The sequence below is a fragment of the Trachypithecus francoisi genome, unplaced genomic scaffold (assembly GCF_009764315.1).
Source record: "Trachypithecus francoisi isolate TF-2019V2 unplaced genomic scaffold, Tfra_2.0 Lachesis_group15, whole genome shotgun sequence".
Lineage (NCBI taxonomy): Eukaryota > Metazoa > Chordata > Mammalia > Primates > Cercopithecidae > Trachypithecus > Trachypithecus francoisi.
Window position 1 is genome coordinate 24,511,646 of NW_022681460.1, and position 13,603 is coordinate 24,525,248.

General features: G+C 38.1%; 1 protein-coding gene across 2 annotated transcripts in view; it reads left to right on the top strand.

Moving 5' to 3' along the window:
- NKAIN2 (sodium/potassium transporting ATPase interacting 2) overlaps positions 1–13,603 on the top strand; it is a 1,059,207-nt gene that overhangs the window by 1,025,775 nt on the left and 19,829 nt on the right. For both annotated transcript variants that reach the window (XM_033234449.1, XM_033234450.1), the window contains exon 5: positions 4,949–5,009. In XM_033234449.1, coding sequence (XP_033090340.1) covers positions 4,949–5,009 — 61 coding nt within the window. The remainder of the gene's footprint in view (positions 1–4,948; positions 5,010–13,603) is intronic.

Consider the following 13,603-nt stretch of genomic DNA (forward strand, 5'->3'; position numbering starts at 1 on the left):
GGTTGCTATATTTTCAATTATTACAATTAAATCTTTTAAAATACTTACCAAAAGGCTTTGGTTTCAGTTTTTCTATTAGCTTCTAAGTGAATTTCTGGGACATACAATCATAATTTGGTTTGTGGATACAAAAAAGAATTTTAATCTGATTTAGTTATAGAGAGAAAATACTTCCTTCCAGTCAGTAATAATATCAAGATGATATGTAATTCCTTATCAGGTGAATTAGAAGTGAACAAATCACATTAGATATATGAAGGTGAAAAGATAAATAAAAATAAAAAATTATACTTAGCTCTGCTTTGAATGACAAAGACTGAAACAGTAGAATATTTTGTTTCTTTCACTAGTGGATAATTGTATATTTGCCTAAGATAGTGCCACAGGTCCCTTGCATTATTATTCTAAGCATCTTCAAATAAGAAACAAAATAAAATTATTTTCTTTTAATTTCAGACACTCACATCTACTCTAACAACATGAGCCTCTATTATCTGCTTTGTGACCCGTTACTTCCCTTTATACAGCCCAAGCTTCTCTGAACTGGGCCACTTCATCCTCCCTAAATGTATCTATTTCTTTCCAGCTCTAATCTGACCTCTGCTTGGAAGAGGTACTCTCCATCTCTCTGTTCCCCTCTTTATTCCCTTTCAAGCCCTCCCACCTCTCAAGGTCTATCTCAAAAGTGCCAAGCACCAACCTACTCTGAGAATGGATTACCAGTTCTTGGAGGAAGCAGCACCTTTATTCAACCTTAAAGAATGAGTTAGTATCCATTAGTTGTTTTTCCCGATGGGTATTAACTCATTCTTTAAGGCCAGCTTAATACCTGGGAGATGAAATAATCTGTACAACAAACTCCCATGACACAACTTTACCTGTATAACAAACCTACATATGAACCCTAGAACTTAAAATAAAAGTGAAGTAAAACATTAAAAAAGAAGACCTGGAAAGTAAGCAGGCAGTACTGCCATGTAAAGCTTTATATCCAGCTTAGCAACTCAGAACTCTGTTTTCAAAAACAAATGCAAAAAAAGAATGAGTTAGAATTACTCATTACTAGAGGTGCAAGGCTGAGTAGGGAGGGGAAGGAAGAGGTACAGGGCGTTAGCATTCTTTGTTGGCAGACTGGGAAAATGAGTTAAGGAACAGAGAAGGAAAGCTACCTGATGTCAGCAAGCTACCAACAGCTTTCTACTGGCGTCAATTCTGACAAAGATTGGTGAGAAATGAGGCTAGAAAGGAAGTCAAGTATCGCATCAGGAAAGATTTGGGCCCATGAAAAATGTTATACTTTTGTATGGTGTGCTCCTTCAGCTTATTGTTTATTTCATAGAATATGAAAGAAACATAGAAAATTTTCATAGAAAAATGGCATAGTTCCATCGGCAATTTGGCACACTGGAGGCCCACTGATTATGACCCTAATCTGGTCTTCACAGCTTTAATTTCCATTGCTCTAGTATGAAGTCCCCAAACTCTCATCAGATTTAACTACTGCCTCTTACTAAACACAACCCATATCTTCCTGCTTGATAATATCACTCTGGAAAAGCAAATCCCATTTTGCCTATCATCTGCAAAAATACATATAATGCTCTTCCAAGGGTGTTTGTGAGGCTTAATGGGCTAACACATGCAAGTATCCAGTCTACTGTTTGTTGTCACTTATTAGAAGTACAATTTTCTTCCTTCTTTCTGAAGATTTACCTAAATCTACTTCAAATTACAGTTATATGTATACCTGCTACAAAATTGCAAACTCCTTAAAGCTAGGATTATATCTCAAACAGCGGCTCTAACCAGGGGAAATTTTGCCTTTTAGAGGACATGTGACAATGTCTAGAGATATTTTTAGTGCCTCAATTGTTGACAGTCTTGATTGTAAGATGTCATTGTTTAAACATTGACAACACATAACAGCCTCAATAAAAAAGTATTCCAAACCCAAAATGTCAGTGGTGACTAGAACTCTGCTTTAGTTCATCATTGTAGCCCAGGTAGCAATTAGCAGAGTTGCATATTATAGGAGATTGGATTCTTCTGTTCTCACACTGCTCATAAAGACATACTCTATACTAGGTAATTTAAAAAGGAAAGAAGTTAAATTGACTCACAGTTCAGCATGGCTGGGAAGGCCTCAGGAAATTTACAATCAAGACAGAAGGGGAAGCAAAGACCTTCTTCACATGGTGGCAGCAAGGAGAAGAATGAAAGCAAAGGAGGGAAAAGTTCATTATAAAACCATCAGATCTTTTGAGAACTCACACACTATCATGAGAACAGCATGAAGGTAACTTCTCCCATGATTCAGTTACCTCCCACTAGGTCCCTCCCACAACCCCTGGGGATTATGGGAACTACAATTCAAGATGAGATTTGGGAACACAGCCAAACCATATCAGAGACATTCAGAATTGTTAGAAATAATTTGAAACCCCTTTCTATAGGTAAATTTTATAAATTGCCACTGGGGAGGTAAAATTAAATTAGAAATGTGTACTGTGTAGGGAAATTGGAAGATAGCAGAGTTTATGAATCTTGATTAATTTGGGGAACACAAATTTCCATTTGTAGTTAGAGGTGACCAATTTAAAAGCTAAAGTTCTCTTAATCAGCAAGCTTTTGTAAAAAATGCAGCAGGATTTACTTTTATATCAAAGGAGCTCCCCAGATAGTTAAAGAATGAAAATGAATATAATTAAAAGATCATTGGTAAGCAGAATGCAGTGCCTTAGCTGCATTCTAGGAGAGTACACTTAATAATCAAGAAGCTACTGACACTTTAATGAGAAGTTTAAACTTATTGGCCATGAATCTCAGAATGTATCGATGCTTATTACCTAGATATTCATTTCAAAGAAATGAAGTGATGAGTAAGAATTTTTTTAAAACAGTTTGTAATTAAGACAAATTGCTTTACAAATAATTTAATAAGCATTTAACACTGAAAAGAAAAGAAGAGGAAAACTACTGATAAACCTGTAACATTTAGCCACATATAGTAAGAACTCAATGTGGAGGAAGAGGTGAAGCTATAAGCAATACCAAGGGGATCTAACCCCAACCACAGGCTCTTTACCTAGACACAGCCAGATCCAAGTACCAATGTCAAGCACCCATGGGACTGGCTCACTCCATAAAAAGAGCATTTTCATGGGTCCTGGTGGATGAAAGATCAAGATGTGTTAATATAGTCTCTATTTTTCCAGTACCCATGAAATCCTCAAATCACTATGTGATTTGAGTTTGGATAAATCAAAATCTTTGCTAAAGCCAAATAGGAGACATTGGTTTTCAATTAGTACTCTGAACTCTAAAAATAAGTCCCATAAAAACAAAGACCTTGATGACTCTATTATATAAAGAAGTAGTTCTTACTATCACTATCTTATTGCCAACAGCAGCATATAATTCAAAGAGAAACATGCTGATTTGATGAGTTTTCTAAAATATTTCTTAAAAAGAAAACTCAGTCTTCTGATATAGCATTAGTGGTATTTATTTTTGACTCTCTATGATGTATACTGGTGCAGATACTACAGTTGGGGGTAGAGAGGGCTGAGGGTATCCATTCCCTCTCCTCCAGGATCTAAAAACAAAAGTGTATGAAGTGTGGCATAAGTCTTTTTCCTTCAACTCTGCCTCCCCAAATGTGGTCACTGTTGCTTCCTCTATTGTCCAGGAATGACCACTGTTTTATCCTATGCCAGTTCTTTTTGGAAGATAGCTAGAATCTGCCAGAACGTGCTTTCTCTCTCAAGTCCAAATTAGAGACTTAAAAGTTTCTTTTCACCAGAGACCGCTTTGTCTCCTAATAGTTCTGCGCTCATTAAATACCTATTAGTGTAGCCTTTGACTTAAGATGTTCCACTCACATCCTCCAGAAGATCACTATCTGTCACCTAATGAAAAACAACTTCATTAGGCTTGTCGCGGCAGTTCCTTTTTTTCCCGTGCTTTCACTTCCTAATTGAAGACTGCAGCTTTTCCTGATGTTTTCTTCCCCACGCTAAATATTATTGTGTGGGGTCGGTCCTTAGCCAGATCAATGTCTGTCTGAAATGTTGTTTTGAATAATCTTCATCACTGTTTTAAGGACATACCTTTAAGGATTCCTCCAAACTAGATCAATTTGCAAAAAAAGAAAACAAATAGTCTTCTACTTATCCAGAAATTATATTTGTTTCTTTTGATTAGTGTTCATAAATTGACTAAATAAATATTGTACTAGTAGGAAGGAATACAAAAACACCCAATCTGAGAAAGTAGAGAGATCAAATGACTTTGTTGTGCTCCTTTGCAAGCACACAGACCTTTTTGTAGTGTTTCAGAAAAGACAATGTGATGTGTGTAATGCCATATTCAATGCATTTTGATGATACTCCCTACTTATAGGTGTCCATCTCATCACCTCTCTGTGACATATTGTCTTAATCATACTCAGTATGCCCTGGTTCCTGTTACAGATCTATGTCTTCCTTACTTACAAAGAGCCCATGCAACAAAACACAGAATCACCTTAATGTTTTTCCCTCAAAGCATTTTTCTGATGGTCTGTGAGAGTCCAAGTTTTAGAATCTCAGGTACTGAGCTAATGAAAAGTAAACTAGAAGTTGATTGGCACAAATGCAAATGTTAATCCATTAGTGAATGGTCATAAGTCTTTTTCTGTACTGAAAATAATTTGTTTTAGATTGCTTGGCAATTAACAAATCTTACATATAAACACAGGTCAGAGAAAAACAGAGTGATATGTTTATTTACAACACAGATGAGCATCATTTGAATCAGGAATCCACACTGGAGTCAAGATCCAGTCCAATGAGCCATGTTGGAGCCCTAAGTCTGGTTGTAAACTGCCTAACTTTGAACAGCCACTCCCCAGTGAGGTCTGGTTTTGGTGCCTTTGTCTGATGTCTAAAGCATCTCTGTTTTGTTTCAGCTGGCAGGTTTCATCTACGCCTGTTATGTTGTGAAATGTATAACTGAAGAAGAGGACAGCTGTAAGTATTAAAGCTCTATTCTGTTTCTTTCAAGTTCAAAGCATCTTCTTTACTGCCTCCTACCTAGCCTTCCTATTCCTCAGACAAGATCCCACAACACAGCATTAGAATGGAGAATAAGCCTTTTGTGCCCATTAGACCAAAGTGTTTATCATAACAGTATCCAGCAAAGTGAAGAATGGAGAAGCACCCATTTTGAAAACATAACTTCTTTCTTTTCTTTGAAGGGCTTTTAAAAATCCTTTCCTCTTATAAAAAATTCTAGTAGGGAACAGAGAGAGGAGATTGGAGATGGAAATGATTTTAAAATGTGGCTAACTTGACCATTCTCTTTTTATGATCCCTTTATTAGGTATCAATAACTAACTAGTTTCACCGAAGACTAAAAATCCCCAAAATCAACAATTTGTAGTAGTTGCTAAGATTCTTATGGAAACTGACTTCAGATTAATTCACAGAATTGTCTTTGGGAAATCAAATGTCCGTCTGTCCTTTTCGTTCCTGCTATTTGATACAAATGACTAGAACTCTAACTATGTCAAAGGCTCAACATTGAGACGTATTGCTTGATCCAGAGTTTAGATCACAGTACACTCTTACAGTCCTCCCAGGGGCTCTGTTGTTGTCTGCTCTCCGAAACATGGAGGGTAGAAGGTTTTATTCCATCCCTGCCCCTAAGGATCTAAAATAGGAGAACTGGGGAAAGTACTTCTATTCTTTGTGGGTACTATCATGGATAATTGCCCATGTAGTTACATTTACTCAGAGGAAAAATCAGAATTGGGAATCATTTTTCTTGGTTTCAAAAAATATTTATAATATTGGGTGTTTGAAACAGTAAGGAAAGAGGAAGGTGAGAATATGATGATTTGAGGAAAACATCCAAAGATAAATATATGTTTCTTCTTCCCTTTCCAATTATACTAGAAAGGAAGAGGCAATATCAAGTGATTAATTTAGAAGACGCACTTTTCTTTTTTTTTTTTTTTTTTTGAGACGGAGTTTCGCTCTGCCGCCCAGGCTGGAGTGCAGTGGCCAGATCTCAGCTCACTGCAAGCTCCGCCTCCCGGGTTCACGCCATTCTCCCGCCTCAGCCTCCGGAGTAGCTGGGACTACAGGCGCCCGCCACCTCGCCCGGCTAGTTTTTTGTATTTTTTTTAGTAGAGACGGGGTTTCACCGTATTAGCCAGGATGGTCTCGATCTCCTGACCTCGTGATCCACCCGTCTCGGCCTCCCAAAGTGCTGGGATTACAGGCTTGAGCCACCGCGCCCGGCAGAAGAGGCACTTTTCAATCATACTCATACATGATATAAAATCAGAAGTATATAGTTTATAATTTATTTCATATATGAAAGGAAAAATGGTCCTTTCACTAAATAAGCATTTGTAAAATATTCCTTAGTGTTTTAAGTGCTATGTCAGCCTTTGGAGATTTTAGGATGATTCATACATACTATTTTACCTCTAGGAACTTGCCAACTAGTAGGTAAAACAAACATATGAGCAAACAAGTATGAAACTCTGTAGTGCATGCTGTGGGTAAAGAGAAGAAAGAGACCAGGAGAAGGTTAATAGAGAACACTTTTGAGCTTGATCTCAAAAGATGAATAGATCTTTACTGTGTGGCCGGTATGGAAGCAAGGGGTGGTCCCAGGCAAAAGGTTAAAAAGCACTTCACGGCCAGATTAATGTGACTGACTTTGTTTCCTGTGCTACAGGTAGACAGCTGGAGAAAACTGGAAAAACATGTATGAATGAGACAGTAGAAAAGTGGGTATGAAAGATTAAGGAATTTGGGCTTTATATAATACAATCACAGATCAAAGGGCAGATAGCTTAAAAAAGAGAATAACATAATCAAAAACGTTCTTTAGAAAAAATACATTAGCATCATTATAAAGAAGAGACACAAGAGGGGGAAAGATTAGGGAAAAGAGAACTAGTTAAGACACCATGAAAGTGAGACATGAGATAATGTGAATCTGGACAAGGATCGGTATTGGAGAAAGAGAGGATAGATGTGCCATGAGACGTGCCAAAATGACATGATTAGTGGACAATGGTGGGTACTGTGATAAGGGAAAAGGAGGAGACTGTTAGATTCCTGGGTGTCTGATGCAAGTGAATGGGTAGATGGAATTGCCACTTGGGAAGAAAAATGGGAATAAGATCACTAGTTCGGTTTGCACAGGTTGAGTTTGAGGTGCCTAGTGCCTATACAAGAGAAGACATCCAGTAAGCACTTGTCTTATACAGAAAAGATTTATTCAAAGATTAGAAAGGGCAAAATATATATAAAATGCATGGACCACACAAACTATGTAAGTTCATTGAGATATTACCATTCAGTGTCTGTGTGCCAAATCCCTGATGAAGGGGAAATCCCCAGTTAATTTTCATATGGAAGCTGGGCTTTCTCTGGGCTATGTTGTTTGATTTCATTTCACAACGATACCAGTGCATTTTTATCTTCATACAATACTTACTGACATACCATGTCTCCTACATGCATAATCAGCCATTCGGCAGAATAGCACCGCTCAAAGGAGATCTCACAAATGCTAGTTCCACAAGACATACTGCTCAAAAAAAAAAAAAAAAATCCAAAGCCAAGTAAGGTTGACGCTGAAAATTTAGGATGCATGTTTATATATTAACATTTCTAAGAGTACTGCCAGAAAGAAGTATGTCCATTTTATTTTTTTTTCTAACCCACAGTTTTGTTTTAACCATATTACCTTGAGGCCAGACACAGATCAAAGAGAAAAACCAGAAAGAGTTCTATGGCTTAATTATACCCACAGTTCCCCCGGGAGAATACCTCATGGGAGTGAGGTCAGTCATGAGGCATAGAGAGAGCGGAACCTTTAGTTCGAGTCCTACAAGAAGAAATGGATGAGGCAGGGTAGGAAGGTTAATTAGGACAGGTTAACTGTGTTACAAAGTGGTGCCCCATGAAATTCATGTTCACTGTGACTATTAACGCATAGCTTTAGGGTTATCTAAAGTCTCCACATGTTTTTTGGGGGTGAGTCAGGGCTTACTTGGAAACAGCTAGTGGTCATTTTGTAGATGTTAAAGCATCAATTTATAGAAATTAAAAGTATGATTAATGCAAGTCTCCCAAAATATTTGAACACAGGTCTCCTGTTTTTCACCAACCCCACTCCCCGCCGCCGGCCGCCTCCATAAAAAAGCACTTAATGTTCCGGAGAATTCTTCTAAGGGAATTCTACGCTAAACCAAGTTTTGGCCAAAGCGATGTAAATTCAAGGAGATTCAAAGTCACCAATATCTGCTGGAAGATCAAGTTATCTCTCAAGCATCTAATAAGCTTTTTCCTCCAAAAGACTCCAAAAAATAACATATATGTCTTTATGTGTATCTTGACCACAATACCACATCTGCCTTTATTAATCCAAAACACAAGTAGATTTCTTAAAGACAAGTTTTATCATGTTAGTCTTATTACTCAGTGGGCAAAATATGAACTCTTTTTTAAATTTTTATATACAAGTATACTGACGCTTGTCTCAGATGTTCATGGGACTAGTAAACAGGTAGGAGGAGATGCTCATTTGGACTGGCTTTCTGTCCAGTGGTCTTCGGTGACTTTCGGTTACGTTCATTTACTTGTAGTCATTCACACCTAGACAGTTATGAGTATCTTTTGGTTACAATGCTTGGGGTTGATATTCTCCATATATGATCACTTGCCTGATGTTCATCCTCAGACACTGCCTGGACATACGACTTTCAATCCATCGAGTAAACTAGGTTTGACTTTTCTGTATAATTTTGGTAATTATATTATAAAAATTATCCTGATCCTTAAAAAGTTTGGTGAAAGATTAAAATAAAACCACTCTCAAGCAAACCCTGAGACTTGGAAGGGGTTTAATGTACATGTAAACACTGAGAGGGTCTCTATGTGCCTATTTTTACCTACTGTGGATTTGCAATAACGCATCATTATTTGCAATGAAGCATAGTGTCAGGAGTAGGTGCTAGCTACCTGCTTGCCAAATTGGTTAAGTTTCCATTATTAAGAGCCTTATAAGGAACAGAGGACAGCTTTGGTTCTGTAGCTAGTGCTTAGAATGACTGTGGAGATAAGGGCCCAATGATGGCAACTGGATAAAAGATTCTTTTTTTTTTTTTTTGTATTTTTAGTAGAGACGGGGTTTCACCGTGTTAGCCAGGATGGTCTCGATCTCCTGACCTCGTGATCCACCCGTCTCGGCCTCCCAAAGTGCTGGGATTACAGGCTTGAGCCACCACGCCCGGCGATAAGAGATTCTTGAAGTCAACATAAAGCTAATCAGTTATGTGCTCAGTTCTGATACCTCAGCCTCACAGCAACAGGTGTATCCAGGAAACTTCAGAGGAAAGAGGCAGAAACCTCCAGGAAGCAATGGAGAGTGTTTGAGCTCAATGAACAAAGACTTGAGTCTAGACTCAATGAAATAGCAATAAATCATCATTGAAACAGAGAGGCTCATGAACATCAAACACCTGAGAATTTTTTCCCTTATGTATTCTTTTAAGCAGTATCTCATTACTCTTCTAGAATCCAGTTTGATTAATATTTGTAGAGATATTGTTTTAGTTCCCTTGGGGTGCTATAGCAAAATACTATAAGTAGGGTGTCTTATAAATGACAGAAATTTATTTCTCACAGTTTTATGGGCTGGAAAGTCCATCAGGGCACCAGCAGATATGGCTTCTAGTGAGGGCTGGTTTCCTTGCTTATAGGTGATACCTTCTTGCTGTAACCTCACATGTGAAAAGGGGCAAGGCAGCCCTCCGGGGCCTCTTTTAGAAGGTTACTAATCCCATTTCTGAGGTCTCCACCATCATGACATAACCACCTCCTACAGGCCCTACCTCCTAACACCATTACGTTGGTGATTATGTTTCAAAATATGAATTGGGGAGGGACACTAACATTTAGCTCATAGCAGACACTATATTGCAAGGGTTTTTGTTTTTTTCCATTGAAAAAAAATCTGGACCTTGAAGTTTACATCTCTAACTCTTTAGTTATCTAAGCCGGAGCCACAGCTTGGCAGGCCAGCTGGTTGTGCAGACTCACAGGGCACCACTGCCATCTGCTGTGCCTACCAGGAGATGACAGCAACCCTCAGAGCAGAGATCCCAAATTAGATGTGACACTCCTTCCGCCATGAGTTAGTTAGCTACAGATGCCATAAAAACATACAACAGACATAGTGGCTTAAACAACAGAAATTTGCTTTCCAAAGTCTAGGTGTTAGAAAACTCAGGTTTGGTTTATCCTGAGTCCTCTGTCTTTGTCTTGTAGACAGCACTTTGTGTTGGATTGGGGCCTATCCTTATGACCCTATTTAACCTTCATTACCTCTTCAAAGGGCCAATTTCAAAGTACAGTCAGGTATATTAGGAGTTAGACCTTCAACATATGAATTTGAGGAGGATCACAATTCAGTCCACATCCAAATACACACACATGCACACACACTCCACGTGTGTCCTGGACATTTGAAAATATATGTGGGGCACAGATTGAGGATAGATGCAGCTCACTGGCCCATCAGATGCCTGTGGGTAAGAGGCTTCAGGGCTGTATTGCTGCCAGATCAGCTCTATACTCACTGCCACCAGGCAGGAATTCCCGCTCAGCATCTCCTGCTGTGGGGTGATCCGCCTCTAGATGAGTAGCTTCTCACCAGGATAAAAGCTGAGGCCCCTGCTCTAGAGGATGTGGCTTGACCTTAGAACCCTATTTGAGTGGGCTACCTTCACAACATACTTTTATATATTTGTTCATGAAAAGGCAGTGATACATCTTGGGAGAAAAGGCTTTCTCCAGGAAAGCAGGCATCTCGCTGTGCTGTCTTTGTGGCAGGGCTCTCTGCTGTCTCATCTGTCACCAGCCATGCAGAGTTTTCCTTATGGCCTCCCGTCTTCTATTTCCCTCTGCTTGTTCTCTTTTACACTATTCTGTGACAGAAAGAAAATGTTTGGAGATTCCTAGTCGGGTGTGCCTTTTATTTTAAATGTAGCTCTTCTGTCTCACTTCATCCTTGGGTTTTCCCCACTGCAGTCAGATCCCCACTCACAGTGATAGAACCAGAAATTGTCCTCGGTGCTTTATTAGCATTGTTAGATGTGACAATTAAAAGGAAGCCATGCAGCCATGGCAAATATTGCTAATCCATGATAGGAAAAAAAAAAAAAAAGATCATATGACTTCTCAATTTTTATTATGTGTTCTTGTAAATCATTGGCTTAATAGTTAAACTAAAACTAAATGTTGGTCTTCTAGCAAATGGGTTCATTTTACTAAGCAGTCATTCTCTTTGCTGAAAGCGATTCAATGTATTTGCAAATGTTGTTAAATGTTGAAATCATCTGGAGAGAAACATGGAATATCATTTAAAAAATAATATCCTAAGGGACTTATTTTGAAAGCAATGCTGATAAATGAATTCAAGATGCTTAAACTTGGAGTTAGACACATGCACATTTACACCAGCCAAGCACAAATGTGTCAAAACCTGTCCTGAATTCCTCAAAATCAACTGGCCTTGGGATGAAAGTCACAATCAATGTATTGAATCTTTCATTTGAAAAGAAAACCACAGGAAATTATTCACTTCTCTGGGGCTAATAATTTTCTGTTATTTTTGTTTGATTTTTCTTCTAAAACCTGCTGGCCTACACTTCTGTGTATTGAATTCCATTCTGTATGTTTTTATCATTTCTCCAGTTTGTCAGGATCATTGGATTTGAATGCAGTTCTCTGAGCACAATCTCACGCTCTCAATCATGGGGGTGGGTAAACATGGGAGCAGGGAAAAGGAAAATTAAAATAACCCCATAATTCTGATTTCTGATATTCAGTTCAAATTTTGGTGTATTATGTGCCTGTGTGCCTGCCTTCTTTCCTTCCTTCCTTCCTTCCTTCCTTCCTTCCTTCCTTCCTTCTTTCCTTCCTTCCTTCCTTCCTTCCTTCTTTCTCTTTTTCCTTCCTTTCATTCTCTCTTCTTTTCTTCCTTTCTTCTTATCTATCTGTCTATCTATCTATCTATCTATCTATCTATCTATCTATGATCTAACTGCATTCCTCCCATCTGATTGTTAGGGCTATTTCATACATTCTGTTTAGTAGTCTGAGCTTTCTTTCACGTTTATAAATCACTCTTCAAACATAACCTAAGAGGGGATGATTAGAAGTTCAGAAAAGTTGCCAAGTTCCTGGCTGCCAGGTTGACAGGCAAAGTTGTGAGAATATGTTTATTTTACTTATCTGGCATCATACTGAAGCAATCAAATAAAATGTAACATGATCTTAGTATCTTACTAATTTATCTTCTCTTTATAACATTTGTCTTATGAATTTGATGGTGACTGAGTGAAAACATTTTCTCCACATCTGCCAGTTTCTCACTAAACCAAAACTTGGTATTTATTTTCTCATCTCTGAACAGGATCACAAAGCCTGAAGACCCAGGCTTTGCACTCCACTAATCTCTCACTATGCCTACAGAATCCTAGTGGGGCCAAGGTGAAAAAGGTGTCATCTTTCACCTTTTCTTCCCATTCCCCCCAAACCAAAGCACAGACGTTCTGCATTTATTTAATTTTATATCTGTTTGTTCTGTTTATGATTTGTTTTGAATTATGAGTTGTACAGGGTTTAAAATGATGGAAACCAGCCTACTGCTCTATTTCAGCACTTTAATTTTATAAGCCAAGGAAGATCAAATGACTTGATTCGATCAAAGTCACTAACTCATTCATGACTTTCCAACATTCAAATACAGTACACACTGATTCACTCAGGATGGAAGAATAATAGGAGACATCATCAGGATTCACCCCTGTCTTGTTCCCTGCTGTATCCTTAGCATCTACCATATCCCCAACCTAGAAAAGGACTCAGGAAGTATTTGAAAAATAAATGAATGAATCAATTGGATCTCCACAAACATTTCTTGACGTATACAGAAACTGCCAAGGAAATATGACATCTCCTTAGAATTCAATGTATTCTAAGTAAATGAATAAGTAATTTGAATAAAGCACCTATCATTTTCTAAACAAGAGGAAGAAAGATGTGCTGCTATATATAAAACTAAGTGATCAACACCTGAGACAGATGGTACATACGAATTTTCCTCCTGTCAATTAAATTCAAGTTCCTATTAGTGACAACAGCATTCTCCAACAGTGATACATGTAATAATTTTCACATTGTCTCCCCAGATAGATTGGTGAACACTGGTTTGTTTTTCAGCCTTCTATTAAATTGCTCCCTCTTGTGATCATCTAACAGAAAACACATAAGCTATATTTTAAAAATTATATGTTCGGGTCAAAACCGAGTCTGATTCTTCAACATTCACTTCTTATTTTCTCTCTTTTTTCATAATATCGTATCTCCTCCATTATACTATATTGCTTTTCACTCATACACACACACACACACACACACACACAACACACACACAATGTTCATCTTTAAATAAATCTGATATTTCCAAGTCAAGAATATGAGGGGAAAGAAGCTGATTCATTCTCTCTCCTCTGTTAATTAAGAACAATCAG